General features: G+C 48.1%; 1 protein-coding gene across 9 annotated transcripts in view; it reads right to left on the bottom strand.

Annotated features, from left to right (window-relative positions):
• Window positions 1–1,664: 1,664 nt before the first annotated feature.
• Window positions 1,665–24,832, bottom strand: part of GABRA5 (gamma-aminobutyric acid type A receptor subunit alpha5) — a 92,364-nt gene continuing 69,196 nt past the window's right edge. For 7 of the 9 annotated variants that reach the window (XM_086365400.1, XM_086365399.1, XM_086365396.1 and 4 more), the window contains 4 exons: window positions 13,134–13,277; window positions 10,628–10,780; window positions 7,833–8,044; window positions 1,665–2,944 (listed from right to left, as the gene is read on the bottom strand). In XM_086365400.1, the coding sequence (XP_086221526.1) occupies window positions 2,645–2,944; window positions 7,833–8,044; window positions 10,628–10,780; window positions 13,134–13,277 (809 nt within the window). In that variant the 3' untranslated portion in view covers window positions 1,665–2,644. The remainder of the gene's footprint in view (window positions 2,945–7,832; window positions 8,045–10,627; window positions 10,781–13,133; window positions 13,278–24,832) is intronic. The other 2 variants (XM_086365402.1, XM_086365404.1) reach the window with 1 other exon arrangement.

Raw genomic sequence — 24,832 nt, forward strand, 5'->3', positions numbered from 1 at the left:
TGAACTGTGAACTTCCAGATGTTCAAGCTGGTTTTAGAAAAGGCAGAGGAACCAGAGATCAAATTGCCAACATCTGCTGGATCATCAAAAAAGCAAGAGAGTTCCAGAAAAACATCTATTTCTGCTTTATGGACTATGCCAAAGCCTTTGACTGTGTGGATCACAATAAACTGTGGGAAATTCTGAAAGAGATGGGAATACCAGACCACCTGACCCGCCTCTTGAGAAACCTGTATGCAGGTCAGGAAGCAACAGTTAGAACTGGACATGGAACAACAGACTTGCTCCAAATAGGAAAAGGAATATGTCAAGGCTGTATATTGTCACCCTGTGTATTTAACTTATATGCAGAGTACATCATGAGAAACGCTGGGCTGGAAGAATCACAAGCTGGAATCAAGATTGCCAGGAGAAATACCAATAACCTCAGATATGCAGATGACACCACCCTTATGGCAGAAAGTGAAGAGGAACTAAAGAGCCTCTTGACGAAAGTGAAAGAGGAGAGTGAAAAAGTTGACTTAAAGCTCAACATTCAGAAAACTAAGATCATGGCATCCGATCCCATCACTTCATGGCAAATTGATGGGGAAACAGTGGAAACAGTGTCAGACTATTTTGGGGGGCTCCAAAATCACTGCATATGGTGATTGCATCCATGAAATTAAAAGACACTTACTCCTTGGAAGGAAAGTGATGACCAACCTAGACAGCATAGCAGAGACCTTACTTTGTCAACAAAGGTTCATCTAGTCAAGGCTAGGGTTTTTCCAGTAGTCATGTATGGATATGAGAGTTGGACTAGAAAGAAAGCTGAGTGCTGAAGAACTGATGCTTTTGAACTGTGGTGTTGGAGAAGAGTCTTGAGAGTCCCTTGGACTGCAAGGAGATCCAACCAATCCATCCTAAAGGAGATCAGTCCTGGATGTTCATTGAAAGGACTGATGTTGAAGCTGCAAGTCCAATACTTTGGCCACCTGATATGAAGAACTGACTCATTTGAAAAGACCCTGATGCTGGGAAAGATTGAGGGCAGGAGGAGAAGGGGACAACAGAGGATGAGATGGTTGGATGGCATCACTGATTCAATGGACATGAGTTTGGGTAAACTCTGGGAGTTTGTGATTGACAAGGACACCTGGCATGCTGCAGTCCATGGGGTCACAAAGAGTTGACAAGACTGAGTCACTGAACTGAACTTTGATACCATTTGCTAATGGTCATAAAATCCCTTTTGAGAGGAAAAAGAAACTGTTTCTTTCACACATGTTATCACTCTAACAGTAAGTAGATGGTCTACATGCAGTTCTTTGTATCACTCTTCACAAACAGCAAAAGGAAAGGTGTGGAGGACTGAGCAGTAACCTTACCTTCAGGGAGGACTCTATTGAGCAGAGACCAGTGGAGCACTGTATCATGGAGATGTATGTGACAGAAAGAACTTCTGGTTCCACCTATTCACCTCACTGTGGTTGAAGTCAGCTTTCTCTTTACATGCTACCCAGAAGAATCAGACTAGAGCAGAGATGAACAGCTAAGTAAGAGGCTTTCTTCCCGAGCACTTTCATGATGGGTTTCCTTTATATCATCTTTAGAAAATGAGTCAGTACACCCACCAAAATTTGAAATATTTTCAGAAAATGACATATTTTCCACAAGATCAGTTTCGTTTTTATTTTTTAATGAACATTTAAGGTTCATATACAAAAGCTAACAGAGCAATAAGTCAATCATGAAATAACATACAGGGAAATAAAATGGAAAATAACTCATTTACAATTTCTCACCACTGAAGCACTATACTCTGGCTGCAGTGAATTGTGGTCAGTGTTCCAGACAGTGTATGCTCAGGTCAGATGCCAAGACTGTCATAACACTACTTTTTAAGATCTTTTCTTTCTTGGTCATTGTTCAGTTAGTCAGTGGGGGGTGGGTGGTCAGAGGGAGAGAAGTATGTTTCACTCCCACTCCACCAAAAAAAAAATTTTTAAGCAGTTAAATTTTTCCTTGGGGAAATATTTTATCTGTTAATCTAACATACTATCTGCTTCTATTATTAAATGTCTGCATAAATATTTATTTTATTTCTTAACATAAGATCATGCAGTAGTTTTAATTTCAGAGCAATTAAATTCTTTAATTTCAAAGAATTATCAAAGGCAATTAGTTTGTACATAAATGCCCACAGTTGAATTTTTCAATGCAAAATGTGCTCTTTGTGATATCTGTTTCTTGTGAGAGTTGGTCAAGTAATAATCATGGAGCATTTCCTAAAATATTTATTTGCTGGGAAAATTTGTATGAAATGACATCTGAAGTATAAAAAACATTGTTAGGTAACACTTGGAACAGTTAAAAATATACTTGTTTGTAAACTCTCAGTGTAAGGTGCTGAGCATCTGAGTGTCAGTGCCATTTCTCCCGTTTTTCTAGAAAGTGGCTTGATTTATTTATCAATGTGTCATCTCTGAAACATCTGACATTATATATAGAAACATCAAGGCAATATTACTTGTACATATAATTAAACATGCAAAAATTTCCTGAAAGATAGTGCCCAGATAAGGGAGGCCCCCCGAGTTCAACCTCTCCTTGGTGCCCGTCACTGACGTATGGCTCTCTTGGAGTTTGGGAGCATGAAAGCTCATTTTGGAGAGGTAGCCCCTTTAATCACTGGCTCCCTATTCAAATACGTTGCCCAGTAGACTAGGTTGAAAGTGCCAAACAGAAGTGGGAATATAATTCGGGACATTTTGTCAATCTTGCTGATGCTGTTGTAAGTCTTTTTGTTTTCAGAAGCCTTGTCTTCAGGTTTTACTGAGGCTGAAGAGGCATTTGTGGTCCCTGCAGGGGTCTGCTCCTTTGGGATGTTCGGGGGGTGGGTCATCTTCCCAGTAGTATAAGCATTTGTTGACTTATTTATTGTAAGCTCACGCTCCTTTTTCTGCAAAATACAAGAAGAATGTAAGGGCATGATGTTTGCAAGCAACTATCAGTTCTCAAAACAGACAGAGACAGAGAGGGGGATCAGCTTATCCCTGGCAGAGGACAGCCTTCCACAGACTTCTAGGCTTAGAACCCCACGTGGCCAGTCTTGGATGTGAAATTCTAGAACAGGTAGAATAGTTTACGGTAGAAACGTTAGGAAATGGTTCCCTTTGGAGCAGTGAGGACAGGAATGGACTGGGAAGGGGGACAGTGACCTTCTGGAGTGTGACGACGTGCTCTGTCGTCATAGGGATTTGGGTTATATAGCTGAGCATGTTCGTCAAACCTTCTCAAGATACAGGTGAGCATGTTCGTCAAACCTTCTCAAGGGTACACTTAGAGTTTGTGCACGTCATACTATGTAAATTTTTGCTTCAAAAGAATCAAACAATAAACAAATATTGAACTCTAATTAGTGATATGCTTGCTGAATTATTTAGTGGGAAATGCATTATTTACTTTGAATCCATCAAGAATTAAGAAGCATTGACAGACTGAGGATGGCTGGATGGATGAATGGATAGATAGATGTTCAGTTCAGTTCAGTCGCTCAGTTGTGTCTGACTCTTTGCGACCCCATGAATCGCGACACGGCAGGCCTCCCTGTCCATCACCAACTCCCGAAGTTCACTCAGACTCATGTCCATCGAGTCAGTGATGCCATCCAGCCATCTCATCCTCTGTCATCCCCTTTTCCTCCTGCCTCCAATCCCTCCCAGCATCAGAGTCTTTTCCAATGAATCAACTCTTCGCATGAGGTGGCCAAAGTACTGGAGTTTCAGCTTTAGCATCATTCCTTCCAAAGAAATCCCAGGGCTGATCTCCTTTAGAATGGATTGGCTGGATCTCCTTGCAGTCCAAGGGACTCTCAAGAGTCTTCTCCAACACCACAGTTCAAAAGCATCAATTCTTCGGCACTCAGCTTTCTTCACAGTCCAACTCTCACATCCATACATGACCACAGGAAAAACCATAGCCTTGACTAGACGGACCTTTGTTGGCAAAGTAATGTCTCTGCTTTTGAATATGCTATCTAGGTTGGTCATAACTTTCCTTCCAAGGAGTAAGCGTCTTTTGACTTCATGGCTGCAGTCACCATCTGCAGTGATTTTGGAGCCCCCAAAAATAAAGTCTGACACTGTTTGCACTGTTTCTCCATCTATTTCCCATGAAGTGATGGGACCAGATGCCATGATCTTTGTCTTCTGAATGTTGAGCTTTAAGCCAACTTTTTCACTCTCCACTTTCACTTTCATCAAGAGGCTTTTTAGTTGCTCTTCACTTTCTGCCATAAGGGTGGTGTCATCTGCATATCTGAGGTTATTGATATTTCTCCTGGCAATCTTGATTCCAGCTTGTGCTTCTTCCAGTCCAGCGTTTCTCATGATGTACTCTGCATAGAAGGTAAACAAGCAGGGTGACAATATACAGCCTTGACGTACTCCTTTTCCTATTTGGAACCAGTCTGTTGTTCCATATCCAGTTCTAACTGTTGCTTCCTGACCTGCATACAAATTTCTCAAGAGGCAGGTCAGGTGGTCTGGTATTCCCATCTCTAGGTAACATAAATGACAGATAGGTAGCGATGACACAAGCATAGTAAAATGTTAATGGAAGAGGTTTTCATTGTGTAATTCTTGAACATTTCCACATGCTTGCAAATTCGCATGATAGAATGTTGGGGAAAATTCTGTTCTTTTACCAAGTTAACATAGTCTCATTGAATTAAATTTAGAAAAACACACGAATACATTAAAGATAATATATCACCATCTTGGTGATCAAGACAGAACATCATCAGCACTCCAGAAGGTCACCATGCCCCTTCCAAGCCCATTTGCATCCTCACCCCAGCAAAAGGAACCACTATTCTGAGTTTTTATGCCATAAACTATTTTGCCGGTTCTAGAATTTCACATCCAAGACAGTATTACTCACAATAGCAAAGACTGGTAACAACAAGTATCCATCAATAGATGAATAGTTAAACAAAATGCACATATATGTGTGTGTATATATATATATATATATGCATATACACACAGCTGAAGTGACTGATCATGAATATACATTTATACATACACACACACACACACACACACACACATATATATATATATATGAATGCTGTTTGGTCGCTAAGTTGTGTCCCACTCTTCTGCAGCCCCATGGACTGCAGCCCACCAGGCTCCCCTGTCCATGGGATTTCCCAGGCAGGAATACTGGAGTGGGTTGCCATTTCCTCCTCCAGGGCATCTTCCCAACTCAGGGATCGATCCTGTGTCTCCTACATTGCAGGTGGATTCTCTACTGCTGAGCCACCAGGGAAGCCTTATACTATATACACACACACATATACCACACACACACAATGAAATACTATTCAGCCATAAATCCTACAGGGATGGACCTTGAAAGCACTGTTTTAAGTGAAATAAATCAGACAAATACCGTATGACTTCACTTATATGTAGGATCCAAATAAACAAAAAGCTGAACTCATAGATACAGCGAGCAGATTGGTGGTCAGCAGAGGTCAGGGTGGGGTGGGGAGCAAAGTGGATGAAGGTGGTCAAAAGGTACAAACTTCCAGCTTTAAAATAAATAAGATGAGGAAATGTAGTGCACAGCCTGGTGACTATAGTTTTAAAAAAGAAAAGCAAATACATTAACTATTAAAAATATGTGAAAGGTAAAAAGCAGAGAGGAAGGGCATGGAGAGGGAGCAGGAAGCAGTGGTGGAAAGCGAGGTTGAGCATGTGCACAGACCCAGGGAGCATGAGAACTCAGGCCCGCGGCGAGGATGACCATGAGCCTCAGAGCAGAGCAAGGCCTGTGAGCAGCTGTGCAGCAGGGCTCTCTGCAGACCCAGTGGCTCCATGCGCACCTGTGCGGGGTTGCCACCAGCCTGACAGACTAGCTCTGTCAGTGTCTCATGCAGCCTTCACATCCTGGGGTAAGCAGGGCAGAGCACACACTGGAGGACAGCAGGGTGGTCTCAGGCGCAGGTGTCCTGCTCTGGGCAGGCGGGGCACAAGCCTTAGGACCGCCACAGTGGTTGGAGACGGGCCCCTGGTGCTCTGTCAGGGAAGACTTGCTGCCCAGCGCAGGGCGCAGAGGCCAGCAGACTGCTCCCTTCACAGTCAACCTGAACCTTTTTTCTGTACCCTTATGCAGGTGTTCACCCCTAAAAATTGCCTGGCAGCCCCAACTCTGAAGACCCCAACAGGTAATGATGCCAAACAGTTTGGTGTTCAAGTTTTCTCTGCTTGTAAGTAAAAGCCAGTTCATGCAAAAAGAGTAATGATACACTTCCTCATTCATGCTCACCACCACGACTAAAGTAGGGCTTGCTGGCTGGGATGCCTGCAGATACCCTGATGCCTTCACTGGCCGAGGGCATGGGACCCCCTGCTCCACAACCTCTGGGGGCAACACACAGTCTTCCAGGAGATCAGTGCTAGTCTGGACTGAGACAAGCTACTTTACCTCCAAGCCCTCCTCTCCGTTCTGGTCTGTGTTCAGACCTGTGATGAGTGGGAAGGACAGGGAGGCCACGTGCGGGAGAATGAGGTGGCTGACGATGATGATAGCCCACTACTTCAGGGCCGCTCCGCCTTCCTCCTAGGCTCACAGACACAAGCCTGATGGCCTCAGTTCCTGCTGCACCTCCCAGCTGGCTGTCCCACTCAAGGGGGCCACCTCCAGTCTACCATCACCAGGCCCATAGCAAACATTTACTTCCCTGCAACATGGTGCTGGGAAGCTCCTCTCCCCAGACTTCATATTTTTTGGGGTACGAACACCCCCATGGCTCTGCCTACTGGGACCCTTCAGTCAAGAGCCCCCAGTCCGACAGTCCCCTGCTTCTGCAGTGTTCTCCCAGCTCTCTGCCAACCACCGGCTCTGCTCAGCTGGCTCCTGCCCCCGTCACCTCCCACAGAAACACCCGTCTGGGAGCGTCATGCCTGTCAAGACCCTCACCTCCCCCGGCACCTCTCCCCACCCCTCCTGCCCTCAGGGGCCTGATACGGGCCCACTAGGCTTTCCTCCATCTTCATACAGGTGAGCTGGGCCTAGAAGCAGGTCTTTCTTGTATGACTGAAACCTCGGCGTGGGAGTGGATTCATGGTGCTTGAAAGTAGGAAAAATCCGATGGGCCAGGTCAAGTCAGAACTTTGGACTTTTCGTAAGAAAAGAACAGCTGTGTTGAATGAAAACTTCCATGTATGTTATTTTCTTTTCCCCAAGGACCTCGTTCAAGTTGGAATGTTGCACAACCTTTTTCTTCAAATATTTTTTAGATTCAGGCACCAATCTCTTTCTATATACTCAGCACTTAATTGCTCTGCACAGAAAAATGCTTCCCAAGATAACTCTTGCCTTGTTTAAGCAAGCCGGATCATCCCATGAGTAGAATTAGGTGTGTTTGCTGTTGTGTTGCTTTCAATAATTCAAACGCTCCCTTTATGACCTTCAGCCACCTTGCAGAAGACACTGCATGGTGAAGTGGCAAAAGAATGAGCAGAACCATTGACTGTACAATTCAAAACTGGGTAAGTAGTCCCTGAACAGACAGAAGGTACTTCATCAAAAGTAATAGGCCTGAGGATAAACAAGCCGAAACCATGAACATGAAATCAGATCTTTCCCTTGAATGAAGCTAGTGATTGAAAATAAAGTTAAAACAGGACCTGTTATAAGACTTTGTAAGGTCTGTGAATATAAGGGAAGGAATCATTTTTCAGGGGAAGGGATGTAGGGAAGAGAAACACTTGGGCTTTTAGTTGGACATAAAGTCAGGCCCGTTTTCTTTGGAGTAAGGAGGAAAATGAAGTCAGTACCTTGATCTTGGCTGCTTCCAAGGCTTTTTTCCCATCCCAGGCCCAGCCTCTCTTTGTGAAATAGTTGACTGTAGCAAACTCGATCAGCGCAGAGAACACAAAAGCGTAACACACAGCTATGAACCAGTCCATGGCTGTTGCATAAGCCACTTTGGGCAGAGAGTTCCGGGCGCTGATGCTGAGGGTCGTCATGGTCAGCACTGTGGTCACCCCTGGTCAACGATAAGGGGAGGACAATGGAACAAGAGTCAGCTCTAGCACCGGACCTCAGGATAACACCTCTGCATGAGACAAAGACAGAAAGAAACTGTCTCTCAGCCCAGGTCTCTCTCTACGATTCTCATAGCACAACACGTTCCTTTAAACACTGCTTAGTTTCCTTATCTTGTCAGTTGTCTCCGCTAGAATATGGATCGAGGCGGGCAGGGATTGGGTCTGATTTGTACACACACCCTGTGTCCCTGTTGTCCTGACCTGAGCCCTGCAGAGAGCGGATGCCCAACACAGATAAGTTAGAAGACTGGGGCATCTTTGTGTTCCTCAGAAAAGTCGAGCTGAGACGGGCAGGGATGTTCCCACGGCTCTGGGGAAGCACTTCACAAAGACTCATGGTGCCCCTGACAAACTGTGGGCTCCAGAAAACTCATAAAGCAGACTTGTTTTCACATGGACTAACGGAGCCTGCAGACTCCAAGGACCCGAGTGCAACAGAAGTACCACATTTGAATCTAGGTCTTGGCACTCCCTCTAAGAAAGAACTGGGTCACCTTGAGGCTGCTGTGTAAGATGCCTGTAGCCATCTGCCTTGTCTTTTAGGGAAATCTGCAGTGAGCATACAGCAAGTCTAGATCCTCAGAGGGAGCTGTTGAACCTTTACTGGGCGTCTGCTAGGGGCCAGCCCCTGATGTAAGCTACATTCTGGATGGGTGTCAATATTCACATTTGGCAGGTGAGGAGCTTAAAGATTTAAAAATAGTACTGCACTCAAATTCACCAGCTGGCAAATGAGAGCCAATACTAGACCCAGGTCTGCTGAACACTTACAGCCCATGTAGTTTCCACAAGCTCTGTCCTTCCTCTTAGCATAATTTTGCTTGCATAAGGGTGCATGTCTATGCACGGGGTGTGAGTGCAATGCAGCTGTTCCAGTGGAACTGTGTCCCACCCTCCCCAAATTCAGAGGTTGAAGTCTTAATCTCTGGAACTCAGTATTACTTTCCAGATCTTACTTAGAAACATGGTGTTTACAGAAGTAATGAAGTTACAATGAGGTTATTAGGGTAGGCCTTAATCCAACATCACTGGTATCTCTCTCTCTCTCTCTCTCACACACACACACACACACAGGGAAAACCCCATGTGAAGCCCAGAATTATGCTGCCACACGCCAAGAAACTACCAGAAACTAGGAGAGAGGCCAGACGCAGAGCCTTCCTTCAGAGAAAACCAACTCTGCTGATTTGGGACTTGGAGCTTCCAGAACAGTTAACTTCAGGCAGTTAACTTCTACTGCTTAAGCCCTCAGTGGGAGGAACTGTACTAAGGCAGCCCCAGCAAACAGCATCAAAAGACTGTAATGTTGCTGGTCGTCATAGCAGCTTAGTGTTCATTCAGTGTCATCCTTCAGAGATATTTACATACCCTCATCGAACATGGCACTATGCATGGAACTGATGCTAAAGAAATCAGTGGTCACCTTTGATTTTTCTTAGAAATCCAGTTCATCATTGTGCTAGAGAGCAGTGCTCTGTGTATGACCTTAAACAGGCTTCTTCTGTCTCCTTGAGTCTTTTAACATCCTAACACTAGTTGAAAATCTCTACGAGGAAGCAGACTGGAATACAAGGCATCCTCCAAACTAAATTTTTTTTCCTTGTCCACCTACTAATGTTCTCCTAAACAGCTGGGGGAACACTGTCTAGCCACAAGCCAACCCCCACACCTTCCTGATGCTAAATCAGAGGAGGCAGACGAAGCATGCGGTTGGAGGCAGAGAGGTGGTTGCACAGAAGCAGTCCTGGGCCCTTCCTGGAAATCTCCAGGATCTCCGGCTTCTTCCACCTACAGGAGTTTTGGCAGGAAATGCAAGGCACCTTTCCTTCTTTGGAACAAAAAGTACAGTAGGAAGAGCTGAGGTGGGAACAGTACTTGACAGTTTAGAAAGATGTGAATATCCATTACAACTGACCCATAAAATTACTTTTAATGTTGAATTTGATGAAATGAGCTCCCAAGTAAGAGTAAAACATTGGATCATGTCTGCTGTGTCAAGGTACTAGCTAGCTAGATCTGGCTAAACTTGATTTATGTCTCAGGGATGTCAGATAATATTCTAGATTCTTATCATACATATGTGTACATATACACACATATCATACATGCATATATCTCATATATGTGTTTATTTATACATTTGTTATTCTTGCTCAGTCGCTCAGTTGTTTCCGAATTTCTGTGGTCCCATGGACTTTAGCCTGCCAGGCTCTTTTGTAAAAATACTGTAGCAAAATCTCATGTAAGACAGATTGCTGGAAATTTTAAAAACACTGTCCTGCCCTGCCCCTCCCCCCCAAAAAAGAAAAAAAAAAATAACAGGCTACCGGTGAAAGGCTTTTCAGGAGGGAAACGATGATCAAATTGCTCTGAACCCTGGTTCAGAAAGCAGCCCTAAATCTAGTCTTTAAGACTGAATTTGTTTTCAAGGTCACAGAATAGACAGGCAGCTCTAGGCTGTTGTTTTCTGCGATGTTAGACTAGGCAGAACACAGTCTGCAGGCTGGGTTAGGCACACTCACCAAACACTGTCCTGGCAGGAACTGATTCTCGGTTCAGCCAAAAGGACACTTGTGACAAGATCACGGTCATGATGCAGGGGAGGTAGGTCTGGATGACAAAGTAGCCAATCTTCCTCTTCAGATGGAAATGAGCTGTCATGATTGTGTATTCACCTGCAAATAAGCAAATCAGTGCAGTCAGCCACCTAAAGGAATCCCTGTGCTTCCTGCCCCGGTCACCGTCTCCTCGGGAGCTCCCTTCTCCCCACCTTCCCTCTGCACAAGCGTTCAATTGTGTTCTTTGGGTGAAGGAGAGGCTGGTTGTTTTGTTAAGTCTCCTGACCCCCGGCCTCTGAAGAGCCTCTGCAGGGGGATGCTTTTCTGGGGAAAATCAGATTTGTGTGTTTTCCTAATCCCTGGTTACAATCTGTGCCACTCTCCACCTGCCCCCCTCAGTGCTACTGCCCTCAGGATTTCAGGATTTAGCCTCTCTACATATAACTCAGGACATCACAGAGCCCTGTCGCGGGTGGAGAGTTTTTCCTCACTTCCCAGCCAGAGAGGGCTGGCAGGGGCGGTGGGCTTCCAGGCCCCCACAGGCTCAGTGCCCCGCCTCGGCTGGGGGGTGAGAAGCAGCAGACCCAGGAGGCGGCGGGTCCTGACTGCACCAAGCCCCCGCGCCTTCCAGGGACAGCGAGGGCATCTCTTTGGCGATGCCCCAGTGCCTTCTCTGGATCTGCCTGGTGGTGTGGGAGGCGGGCGCCGACCTTCCCCTCATTGCGGAGAATGACGCTGCACTGACGGTGAACTGGTAAGGAGCCAAGGTGGCTACATGGGCAGTGGGATGAGACGGGCTCCTTTGCTGCAAGAGTCTGCCTCTCCCTGGGGAGACGGGAAGGATGCTTCCAGACGTGAAGGCACAGCTGAGTTGATCTGAGGACAAGAGTCCTTTGACTGATTGGAAGAATCAGACGGTGTGGTCAGCGAGTCTGGCAGAACCATGGATGTGGGTGGAGGGTCGGGGGGCCTCTGCTGAAGTGGACCCCAGATGGGCCATCTGTTTGAGGGTGGTCAGACTGCAGCATGGGCTCAGTGTTGAGGCGTTTGAGACTGGTTAAAGCGTGGATGCTTGCTGTTGGAATCAAAGCCCAGCGCTCAGTAAGGTCAGCTGCGGATGTGTCCCTAGGTGCCTTTCCTCACAGCATGAATTAAGATCATGTGTGGCAAAACCTGCTCCCTACAGAAGAGGAGACCACAATTCCTGCAGGGCCGAGAGCCACCACGCCCTCCCCACAGCCCCAGGCAGGCAAGAGGAGGGACTGGGCTCCGTCCCATAGAAGGAGACAGGGACACAGAGAAGGGGGGAAGGTATGCTAGTAGCAAAGACATCTTTGCCATGATCTGATTTTGCCAGGAGGGTAAACACCATTCTGTTTCTTTGCATTCGGATTTGAAGTTACTCTCCTACTTATAAATTCTTTTGCTGTTATGGTTCTTTTCATTCTGTTTTATTTTTGAGTCGAGGATAGCAATATAAGATAACATTCAAAAAAGGTCATTTTTTAAAATGCAAATAGGGGCAGAATCCCATTTAAAAATGTCTACAGAATGACATGAAACAGGGTTTATTAGTGTTGCACTCCTTAACCCCAAGTATCTGCCATGCCACCTTCCCACTTGTTCCTATAAAACCAGGCCTGCTTCCTCTTCGTTTCCCTTGAACGCAGCAACAGTATGTTGCAGCAGCCTCTTCCCAGGCCTGCCAGGCCCTTTCTGAGGACACCAACCCTCTCCAGCGGATGGGCACTGAGTGGAAGGCTGCAATGTGCATCCCTTGCTTCCGGCCAGCTCCCAGGGGTGGTGATGCTGACAGAGTGATGCTGACCGGGGGACCATCTGGGGCTTAGAACTCATGCTGCGAGCAGGACTCACTCCATCCTTGTCCCACATTTCTCCTGCCATTTGGTGCCCTGGAGGACCCTGCCCTGCTCACAGCCAAGCTAGTGATCGTGACCATTGGGGTTGGGGTCTGTGGACACCCCCTGTCGCTGTAGGCCAGGGGGTTCCTTCGAAGACCCTGCCCACTTGGCATTGGGTGACGCCAGGACTGTGCTGCCCTGAGGGCTCAAGCCAGCCCTGTGCCTGAGGGAGTTAACTGCACCCTCGAAGGCCGTGGTGATTTCTACGCGGCTCGCTGTGCTTTCCAAAATTCAACCCCAGGGGAATCCCTGAAATGGTCAAACAGGGAAACAGCAGAGCAGGTAAATGGGAGAATGTGTAGGCAGCTCTCTGCCTTGGCTGCAGAGGCTGCTGCTGGCATCTTGGTGCTTGGCAGGACTGTTACATAAGCAGGGCCCGCAAACGCACCTCGGATTAACGTCCCTCATGACCCTTAATCCCGGGATGCCACAGCTGCGCCTCCGTGAGCGGCCGGAGGAGGGGCTGGACGTGGCGGTTCCTTGCGGCTCAGGAGAGCCGGGGCTCCCCCAGGCGTGCGCCCGTGCGGGGTGCGGGAGAGGAGGGCTACCTGTGCTGGTGCTGATGTTCTCCGTGCCCACGGTCTGCCCCATGAGGTGGTACTGGTTCAGCCTGGAGCCATCTTCTGCCACCACCACTGACTTGGCAGTGCCGTTGGTCCAGACATAGACGACTTCGGAATTAGGATATGCGTCTGCACGGCGGGGGACAGAAGGCAGTGTAAGCCTGGGAACGTTTGCAGCCTGGTACAACCACACATGTTTATGAGAGTAGTGAGAGAGATGACTGAAGAATCAAATGACCTACAGAAAGCACGGGCAGTCAGACCAGGGCAGACAGCTCCACCGTCGAAGCCCTTATCATTTCCACAGGGCGGAGCCCTCAGAAGTCAGGCCCAGTGCTTCCCATGGACTGTCTTCTCTTCAGGGTGCACCGTCACATGGGCCGAGACCACAGGGCCTGGGGCTCTCCCAGCTCCACGCTCTGGGGCAAGTCTCCTGTTCTGTGCTCAGTGCTTCTATCTGAGAACAGGATTGTGACAATGTCTGCCGTCCACTATTACAATGGACATGACGAGAGCTCCATCAGGGTGTCAACGGTTCATTAACAGTAAAAGTAAACACGATGAGTCACGCAAGAAGCAATGAGTAAGTTCACTGTGCACACACCAAAAAGACAGTTTGCAAACTGAGAGCTCTCAAACCAAAGCATGGGTTGAGGCTCACGGGTACACCGTTATAAAGCAGCTTGTATAGCAGGAAAGAGTTGATGGTTTATTATTCAAAGTGGTTACAATATTAGAATTTTCTTAAATGATATGGAATTGGTCAGTAGTTGCCTCATATCAACCCCGGGAAACAGTTTAAGTTTTACTTCTAATTCTTAGAGGCAAATGACCCAGGTCAAGTTAGCCTTAGAAAATAAGCTAAATTAAGCTTCATTTGTAGGACGAAACTGGCTGTCTGCTCAGTGAGTTTTCATGTCTGGTCTCCATTTGTTTGTGATTCTAACTTGCAGCAGCGTCTGACTACATCAGCTCCTATAAAGGTTTCACTTTGCAGAAGGCACTTGTCTGGTTGACTGCACTGTCCTGGCAGGCAGGTGATGCAGGCAGCAGGAACTTTAACCCTGGCGTCATATCTGTGACTGTTACCTTACACGGCAAAAGGCACCGTGCAAATGGAATGAAAGCTATGGGCCTTAAAGTCAGGAGATTTCCTAGATGATCCCAGCGGACCCAATATAACCACTTTAGTCCTTCAAAACAGAGAACTTTCTCAAGCTGAGGCCAGTCATAGAGACCCAGTTTAGAGAGATGTGAAGCAGAAAGAAAGGACTCAACTTCTATTGCTGGTTTTAGAGGTGTAGGAAGGGGCCATGACCCAGGGTATGGAGTTAGCCCTTTTATGGGCAAGAATGACTCCTGGTGACAGCCAGCAAGAAACAGACTTCAACCTGCAGATCAGGGAACTGAATCCTGCCTGCAGCCTGAGGGGCTGGATGTGGACTTGCCCCCAGAGCTTCCAGAAGGGAAGGCAGCCCTGCTGACACCACGATTCTGGCCATGGGAAACCCAGAGCTGGGATACCAGGCACATTCACTGTATGAACTGTAGAACTAGAAGACGATACAAGTGTTGTTCTATTTTTTAATGTTTTAACTATTGAGATACAATGGACACATATCATTGTATAAGTTTAAGGTGTACAATGTCATGATTTTATATACGTATATATTATAAAATGATGACTACAATAAGGCTACTTAATAAATATGTTGTTTCAATTAAATTGCTAAGTTTGTGATAACATGTCACGGCAGCAGAACACTAGAACAGGTGGATGGAAAATAAACAGAAGACTGTATCCCAGAGGAGGGAGACAAATATACATGAACATGTTATGTGTGAGGTGGCAGTGAGTGCTACAGGGAGACACACGCTCTGCCGAGGGGAGAGGTGCAGTGGGGGAGTCTGGGGAGGTGAGATCGAGGGGCGTCAGCACACGTACGTCATGGGAAGCAGTGGCTGGGGTGTGTGTCGGTGAAGGGGAGGGGCCCGCAGGGTGAGGCCTGAGAGGTGAGGAGGCAGCAGAGGCACTGGCGCAGCGGCCGCTGCACTGGGGGGACGGTGAGCACGCTTCCGGGGGTCTGGGTGACAGGCTTGAGGAGAGCGGCTCCCGGGGAGCGGATGGCATGAAGGAACCCGCCCGCTGGAGCGCTCCTCGTGTCTCTCAAGGCCCCCGACGGTGAACCCACACACCTACAGCATCTGCACGGCTGCCACACCCAGACCCCAGCGCCTTCTGCACAAGCCTGTGTGCTGGGTTCCCCGCCTGGCATCAACCCCCAGCGCAAAGAGCTGCATGCCCTCACAGGGAGGCCTCAGCAGGCGTCTCAGGAGACAGGCGGGCTGGTAGGGAAGGCGTCCCTGGGCGGGGCGGCAGGTTCCGGGACTCCACCAGGCAGGGCCCGGTGCACGGCTCATGGGCCTGGTGCAGCCACTGCTGCGCAGACGGGCAGGAGTGTTGTGTGGCCACAGGCCTCCACAGAGGTGCCAGAAGAAGAGTCACGCCAGTGATGAGTACTCCTTCCTACCAAGTGTGGAAGTTTCTCTGCTAGTGCACATCACTACCCTTATTCTTCATTTACGTGCGAAAGAGCATTCCTAATATTTGAAAAATAATAAAACAAACAAGTATAGAGCAAACACTGAGTTAATACAGAGGAAACTTCCAGGCCCTCTGTGAACTCACTTTCCCCCCACAGGTTCTATTTCAAACTTAACAATAATCACATAATCACTGCATTGTTTGCTCTGTAGTTTTACAGACATCACTAAACACAGGTTGTTTTTTTTTTTTTTTCTGTTTTCTTCATAAAATCTGATTGTGTTTTTTACCCGTTTGAATCATGTATTCTTTACATATTCTGATATACATAATTTTTTTGTTCCATGTGTTGTAAACATCTTCAAGTTGTGCCTATATAACTTTGCTCACTTAAAAAAAAATTTATAAATGGTAGCTTAAGTGAGTTAAAGTTATCAACCTTTTAATCTCTGCATCTTATTTCAGAGGCCCTCCTGATCAAAGCTAGAATGCTCCATCTTTAACCATTAGGGCCTTGATACAAGGAGCTGACTTCTGTACATACTTTCCTATATAAGTATCCAATTGCACCCTCTCCATGAGATTTTCTGTGCTGCCACAGGAATCATTAAGCTGTTCTTCCCACCCACATCCTTTCAGGGCCTATTCTGACAAGTAAGGTCTCCTGCGGGCACAGGCTCTCTGTGTGGAACTGTCTGTTCTGCTTCCTTTTTCTATTGCGATTTCAAGCCCCTCGCCTTAACCACACAGAGTGCAGAACTCTAGACACCAGCAGCTGGAAGAGCAAGGTGTCCCCTTTTCATCTTCACCCACACACATGTTAGAATCAGGCTTTCCCCAAAATACTCTGATGAGATTTATGTTGGACCTGAACCGGATCTACAGATTTTAGATTGGGGTGACATCACATCTTAGGTATAGAATCCTTTTACCAGGGACATGATGTGTATGTAGGTCTCTGGAGTGCAAGTGACTGATAATAAGTTTTTTTTAATTGTAGTGTTAAGTGCCTGGGATCAGGCTTTCAATTGCTGATTGCCAAGGCACCTGTTTAAAAAGGCATTCACCTCCCATGAGCATATTCCCAGATACTCCACTAGATAAAGGACCAACCCACCCATGCAGTTCCCCTTCAAGAAAACCCAAGGTGACCTAGATAACTGACCGCCTGATGACCCCAATTCTCCCTAGTTAGAACACCTAATTCCCGTTCTTATGTTTTGAATTTGCCAATAAAAACTTAACTGGTGAAACCCTAAGCACCCCACCCTGGACCCCAATAAAGGCAGAGCCCCACATCTATGGTCTTCCTCTTTGCCTCACCATGACTGTGCTGCGTGGCCCTGGGTGTGCTATGTGTCCGCTGAGATCTCTGAGTGATAACCTGGTTTTTTCAAAGTTCCCTTTTCCTGGCAGTTCCTGCCAAGTGTGTCATGCAGTCATAACAGGAACCAGGAAGGCCTGTCCAGCGTCAGCACTGGCTCCCGTCAGAGAATGTCTGAGTGGGCTGCCATGGCTCGTACGGGCCCAGATGGGCACCCCAAGCATTCCTAGCCACAGTGTGTGTCTGACGGCTGATGATGACCTGAGGGCAACACAGAACAGTGCTCTAGGTGCACACATCTCTCGGTGAGGTCGTATCACTTTCCTCTTTCACTGGGTGTTCTCCCCTCAGACGTGTGTTAGTCAACACGGTTCCAAAACCCAGTGTGTCCTGTCTCTGAGCAAAGCCGCAGCTCCCAGAGTTGGGAACCCTACTTCTCAGGAGGCTCCTCGGTGAGGGGGTCGTTAGAACCCTGAGAATCAGTGACACGATTCCAGTGCCATCTGTGTATCAGTAAGATATCAAACAGAATGATGTAAACAGAGCAGACGTGCTCACCAGTTAATGGGATACCACACATGCTGCACTTGAATTACATGGCAAGTGGAGGCTGAGTGTTCTTGTCATGTGGTTTTAAATTAGCATGACCTTCCAAGTCTCAGGTAATGCGGAAGCGTGTTTGCACATGGGCTTCACTGGAGCCCTCCAGCACAAGTGTGTTCTGCTGTAAGTTCCCTTCTCTGTTACGGGAGATGTGGCTGGGGTGGTGTTGGGGGCTGACGGTGCACTCCGCCCTGGCAAGCTGCTTTCCAAGTGTCTGGTCACAGACAGTCAGGCTTGTGCTGGCAGCTCCCTGAATTTCCCACAAACAAGGTGAGATTTCCCTGTTTCTATCATTCACACAGCACAGCACCCTGAAGACTGCAGGGCCGTGGCGCTGAGACATGGACTGGAGCAGAGTGGCCATGCCGGGTTCTGGCCAGGGCTGAGTGTGGAGTGGGTGGTGGACGGTGATGAGGCTCCCTGCTGTCCCCAGACTGGCGCAGGCAGCTAGCATCCTGCGGTCTTGTGCCCCGTCCTTCCCCAGCCACTGTGCCCCAGGGCAGGCCAGGCTGCTGCTCTGTGAGGCTGGCTCCACTCTGGCCATGTTCACAGGGAGGAGGGCTGCTCATGTCCCACCAGCACCCCTCATTCCGCTCCCAATCCACACACCACAGGTTGTGAGTCTGTCCCCTGGCCCAAAGAAGTATGCAGGCCCCCATGACCCCTGGAAGATGTGAGCCAGCTGGGAACTGTGAATCCCAAAGCTCAGAAAGGAGCACAAACCTTGGGGCAATAGGTCTGTGACCTGGGCGGTTCTGAGAGCCAAGAATGACTGGGTGCAGAGACATGCATCAGAGCAGAGAGCACAGAAAACAATGCACCATCCCTCCTCCCCCAACTGCGGAGCTACCTACTCAATGCCAGTGTCCTCAAGGAAGATGGGAAGAGGGCAAAGAGCAGGGGGCACAGGGAAGAGGGGGGCCTTTGGGAAGAATGAGGCTTTCAGGAGGGGGAGGGTGCCCGCCTGGGTGGCCTGGAGAGAAGCTGACCACGATGCAGGCATGCATGTGGGAGCTGTGGGATGGTGGGGGTGCAGACGTGGTGGAGTACAGACTGGATCGCTGGGCACATGGTCCTGACTTTCCTCGTGGGACTGGGTGTGGCTGGGCACACGGTTCTGAATCTCCCCGTGGGACTGTGTGTGGCTGGGCACATGGTTCTGACTCTCCCCGTGGGACTGGGTGTGGCTGGGTACACGGTCCTGACTCTCTGAGGGACTGGGTGTGGCTGGGCACAGGGTCCTGACTCTCTGTGGGACTGGGTGTGGCTGGGCACAGGGTCCTGACTCTCTGTGGGACTGGGTGTGGCTGGGCACACGGTCCTGACTGCCTTGGGACGGGGTGTGGCTGGGAATGCAGTTGTGACTCTCTGCGGGACTGGGTGTGGCTGGGCATGTGGTCTTGAGTCTCTGTGGGACTGGGTGTGGCTGGGCACAGGGTCCTGACTCTCCATGGGACTGGGAGTGGCTGGGCATGCGGTCCTGAGTCTCTCTGGGACTGGGTGTGGCTGGGCACACAGTCCTGACTCTCTCCATGGGACTGGGTATGCCTGGGCATGAGGTCCTGAATTTCTGTGTGACTGGGTATGGCTGGGAATGCTGTATGGCTGGGCAGGAGGTCCTGAGTCTCTGTGGGACTGGGTGTGGCTGGGCACACAGTCCTGACTTTCTCTGTGTGACTGGGTGTGGCTGGGAATGCTGTCCTGACTCTCTCTGTGGAACTGGGTGTGGCTGGGCACGTGGTCCTGACTCTCCGTGGGACTGGGTGTGGCTGGGCACGTGGTCCTGACTCCCTCTGTGGGACTGGGTGTGGCTGGGCACGTGGTCCTGACTCTCCGTGGGACTGGGTGTGGCTGGGCACGTGGTCCTGACTCCCTCTGTGGGACTGGGTGTGGCTGGGCACACAGTCCTGACTTTCTCTGTGTGACTGGGTGTGGCTGGGAACGCTGTCCTGACTCTCTCTGTGGAACTGGGTGTGGCTGGGCACTCGGTCCTGACTCTCCGTGGGACTGGGTGTGGCTGGGCACACAGTCCTGACTTTCTCTGTGTGACTGGGTGTGGCTGGGAACGCTGTCCTGACTCTCTCTGTGGAACTGGGTGTGGCTGGGCACTCGGTCCTGACTCTCCGTGGGACTGGGTGTGGCTGGGCACACAGTCCTGACTCTCTCTGTGTGACTGGGTGTGGCTGGGAACGCTGTCCTGACTCTCTCTGTGGAACTGGGTGTGGCTGGGCACTCGGTCCTGACTCTCCGTGGGACTGGGTGTGGCTGGGCACACAGTCCTGACTCTCTGTGGGACTGGGTGTGCCTGGCACGTGGTCCTGACTCTCTCTGTGGGACTGGGTGTGGCTGGGCATGCAGTCCTGACTCTCTCTGTGGGACTGGGTGTGGCTGGGCATGCAGTCCTGACTCCCTCTGTGGGACTGGGTGTGGCTGGGCACGTGGTCCTGACTCTCCGTGGGACTGGGTGTGGCTGGGCACACAGTCCTGACTTTCTCTGTGTGACTGGGTGTGGCTGGGAACGCTGTCCTGACTCTCTCTGTGGAACTGGGTGTGGCTGGGCACGCAGTCCTGACTCTCTGTGGGACTGGGTGTGCCTGGCATGTGGTCCTGACTCTCTCTGTGGGACTGGGTGTGGCTGGGCATGCAGTCCTGACTCTCTGTGGGACTGGGTGTGGCTGGGCATGCAGTCCTGACTCTCTGTGGGACTGGGTGTGGCTGGGCACGCAGTCCTGACTCTCTGTGGGGCTGGGTGTGGCTGGGCATGTGGTCCTGACTCTATGTGGGACTGGGTGTGCCTGGCATGTGGTCCTGACTCTCTCTGTGGGACTGGGTGTGGCTGGGCATGAGGTCCTGACTCCTCTGTGGGACTGGGTGTGGCTGGGCACGGGGTCCTGACCCTCCGTGGGACTGGCTGTGGCTGGGCACACAGTCCTGACTCTCCATGGGCCTGGGTGTGGCTGTCCTTGAGTTCTGGGGCCAAGTGGCATGCAGACCAGGAAAGCCTGTCTGTGCTTCAAGGATCAGAGGCTGAGGAGAGGCTGCCTCTGTTACCTGCAGGCTCACTAGCCTCCACGCCTCTTTCTCCACTGCTGATGGGGATGGGGTCGGGTGGATTATGGACCACCGTAATCCAACATTAAGGACCCCAGAAAATCAGAATTGTAACCAGATAAAAGTTACTTGAAATCACAGAGTAATGTATGAATGTCAACTACAATGCACACTAATCATTCATATCGTCTTGTTTTTCAAATTGCTAGTATTAAATGGCCTGTTGATATCAATGACATTTAGCAGCCCTAAATTCTGCTCTTTGTGTCAGATGCGTGGCAAACAATCTCTTAGCTGGGACAACAGTAAACGAGGCCATCAAGTTTGCCATACCACCGTCATCTGTCATGATTTAGAGCTCCAGAAACATAATGCTTGCCTTCCTCCAACTATACATCAGCAGAGCTAGGCAAGAAGGTTTGAAACATTTTCACCCACAGCCAACTTGGCAATTCATCACTGCTTTCCGAGCAGCTCTGTCCCCAGGCTGACACCTCCTATGTGTCCTCTTCTGGCTCCGCAAATCCTGAATAAACAGCCACAACGGCACATCAACCGCTCATTTACAAGGCCTTTTAGAAGCCGAGAGCTTTTGTCTAACGATGAGAGAAACATTTTGCCATGATCCCGACCTTCACTGTTCTACTCTAAGCTCTGCTCTCTCATCTGCAGATTGAGCGGAACAGCCTGGAGGTGCTCAGAGCAACATGAACTCATGGCAACCAAGTATTCACCATGTGCCTGATACACAATAGATCCTCAGTAAACAGCGACTGAGGAACAGAGCCATAGGTTGGACAGAAGTTTTGTTTGGTGTCAAATCCAGTCTCATGAGAAGATCTTTGTACATGAATTCACTTTCTAATTGTCAAAAGCAAACCGAGTGTGTGGGAACCACTGCTTAGTCTTACGTGCCAGGCTATGAGGCAGTGAGGAAGCCCCTTCTACTCTGTGCATTCACTGCCTATGTTAGAAGAAATACAGGTTAGGAGGTGATCAGAATTTTGATGATTGGCAAACTCTATAGGATTTTAGTTCTCTGATGCCCGTGTCCCCAGTCTTCCTCCTTCTTCTAAAACTGAGGTAGGAATCGGCAGAGTACCTGTCCCAGGTCACCTCACCAACCATCACCTGTGTGACCCACCTGCCTTCAACTGCCCCATCAGTCTCCTGAACTGAAAACCAAGTCAATACCCGACACATCAATTCCATAATCTAAATTAGAAACTTTGTAAAATATAAATGTCTGTGGATACATGATCTCTAATGACCTATGAGACACTCCGCATCCCTGCTTTCAATCAAGCAGGTACCAATGAGATCAGTGGGGCTTTGCCAGGCCTCTTTCCCTGTCCAGAATCAGCTGAGAAGTGAGGGCAGCTCTCTGCAGATGGAGATGAACAGATAACATTGCTGCTCTGTTACCCAGAAAGCCATAGTGGAAGACTGAGATTTGCTAGTCAGATGGCCCATCACCACCCCACAGTTGGGTCCCTGTAAAATTACATGGGCTCACTGACTGCCCGCTGGTCTGAGGGAGAGTTGAGAGACCGTGCTCTGTGTCTATAGACTTAAGTGGAACCAAATCAGGGAAGAAGACAAAGGACTGTCACCCTCCAAGTAGAAGGGCTGCTTCCTTTGTGAAGAAGAACGAGAAGCAAGTCAAAGGCCAGAAATATGAGGATCGAACCCGTCCACATACTCTTCTGTCCCCTTCATAAACCAATTAGCTTTTTACACATTCATACCAGTAGCTCCTTCCAATCACTTTCCAATTTCTCATAGAAAATAGCATTTTGCAAGTCATCTGGTCTTAAATCACGATGCCATCTTTGACTTATACATGGGCCCAGAGCCCATCTCAGAATCCACTTGTCATACCGGCCACCACCCTGCTCTCAGCTCTCATCACCTCCACTGCTTCGTGACATTCCAAGTACTTGTTTTCACTTCCAAAACAGTGACTTCAGCACATCCTCCCCTTAGTCCACATCACTGCTCTATTTATACATTTTGGAATTTAAGGCCCTTCCCACTGGGAGCAGAGAATAAGATGTTAGATAGCATCACTGACTCAATGAACACGAATTTCAGCTAACTCTGGGAGACAGTGGAGGACAAAGAAGGCTGGTGTGCTGTAGTCCATGGGGACTGACTTAGTGACTAAACAACAATAAAAACATATAACAACAACAGCAGCAGCACGAGGTCACAAAGAGACATGACTGAGCGACTGAACAACAATAACAACATCTGAACGGTGACACTGCCGTGTCTCTTCCCCAAAGGGGGATGTCCGGTGCCTCCACAAACTGACCACCTGCCGATTGTGCTTTATCCTTTATCCGTTATGCCTTCTTCCATCCAAATCCTCCAGGCTCAGTTCAAAATATGACCCCCATGAGCTTCCCCAAACAGCCCTCAGTTTCACAAGGGTTTTCACCGAATTATTTAATCTGCCCAGCATTTGCTCCTGGAACCCTGGCCATGCCTGTTTCCCACTGTACCTCGCAGGGTGCTGAGAGCAGAGCACCCCTGACACAGCCGCCAGACGATAATCAAGGTCAACCAACGCACAACACAGACAGAGCTCCAACGTGTCTCCAAGACCTCACGCCAGGCTCTCTGAAACCTGCACTCCAGACTCCCACAGACCAGCAGAGTCACTCCATACTGACGTGGCCAAGGCAGCAGCAGAGCTGTAATCTCACATGTCTGAACACTCTAACAGCTCAACCTCATGATACTTATGATGGCCTGAAATTCTGTCTACTGGAGATCCACCAAAATAGGGTTCACGTCTAATTTAGGGTATATTCTCATCAATTCAGATGTTTTCTCATGAAACTTGGTCTACCACTTAAGGCATAACTTCACAAATAAAATGAACAACAAAAAAAGGACTATTTCCTTCTCTAAATAGTCTTGATTTGTTTAAGCACTTGCTTCCAAATTTAAGCCATGCCATTAGACCCTGATGCTGGGAAAGATTGAAGGCAGGAGGAGAAGGGGATGACAGAGGATGAGATGGTTGGATGGCATCACTGACTCAATGGACATTAGTTTGGGTAAACTCCGGGAGTTGGTGATGGACAGGGAGGCCTGGCGTGCTGCAGTCCATGGGGTCGCAAAGAGTCGGACACGACTGAGAGACTGAACTGAACTGAATTATCTTTAAGGAATTTCCTTACAGACTGGGAAATATAGGTCTAGAAGCCAGGGCTGATTTCAATAACTGAATTCTTGAGAGTAGATATAACAATAAGAGAAATGTATGTTAATTCAGTTCTGCATTAGAGAAGCCAGAGTATGTGGCTCATCAGAATAAAGATGACTATCTGCATTGCTTTGTCTCCTAATAGCAGAGAGTTGTTGGACTGGGTAATTTGAAAATCATTATATTATCACATTTAGCCTCTGCAGCCCTGGATGCCAAGGGTAGAAGTGAGCTATTTGACCAAGCAGCTATTTTTAGTAAATCCAAAAGATAAAACACCAGTAAGAAAAACACTTCATTGAATAGTATTTCTCCTCCTAAAACTATTTAGTCCTGAGTTGAAACCATAGGAGCTGAGGAAAAGTGAAGTCTATGAGGTTTTCTAGCTTTTGGTTAATTGTATGCAAACATGACATACGAGGAAAATCTTCTAAGCTGCCTTGCATATCATAGTAATGATAGTAACAGCAAACATAAATAAGAGATTGCATCAATTTCAAACCAATCTTACAATATCAGGCAGATATAAATAAATTTGGTATGAGAGTTCTGTATCTCTACTGAGTTCAAGAAATGTTTATATTGGTTTTGTCTCTGTGAAGTTCAAGAAATGCATACATTTGTGTATTCACAAATTTATATATATATATATATATATACACACACATATATAAATTGATGTTGTTTGGTTGAATGTAGAAATGAAGAGGTCCTATTAGATAAATTTTTTAGCTTTGAATTATATAACCGTAGTTGGGGAGTCACTGAATACGAGATGATATAAAGACCATTTAAAAGCTCACATACTTTATTTCACCAAAAATTGCTTTGTGCTGCCTGCCCTGCACACCACTGCCATTAAATCTGAACATCACATTGACTTGAATTTATTTAGATAATGATGAAAAATAACAATCTTTGACTTTTAGCGTTCTACCTTTGAT

This window comes from Bos grunniens, chromosome 21 (assembly GCF_055505025.1).
Source record: "Bos grunniens cultivar Pamir isolate PY7600 chromosome 21, Bosgru_T2T1.0, whole genome shotgun sequence".
NCBI lineage: Eukaryota > Metazoa > Chordata > Mammalia > Artiodactyla > Bovidae > Bos > Bos grunniens.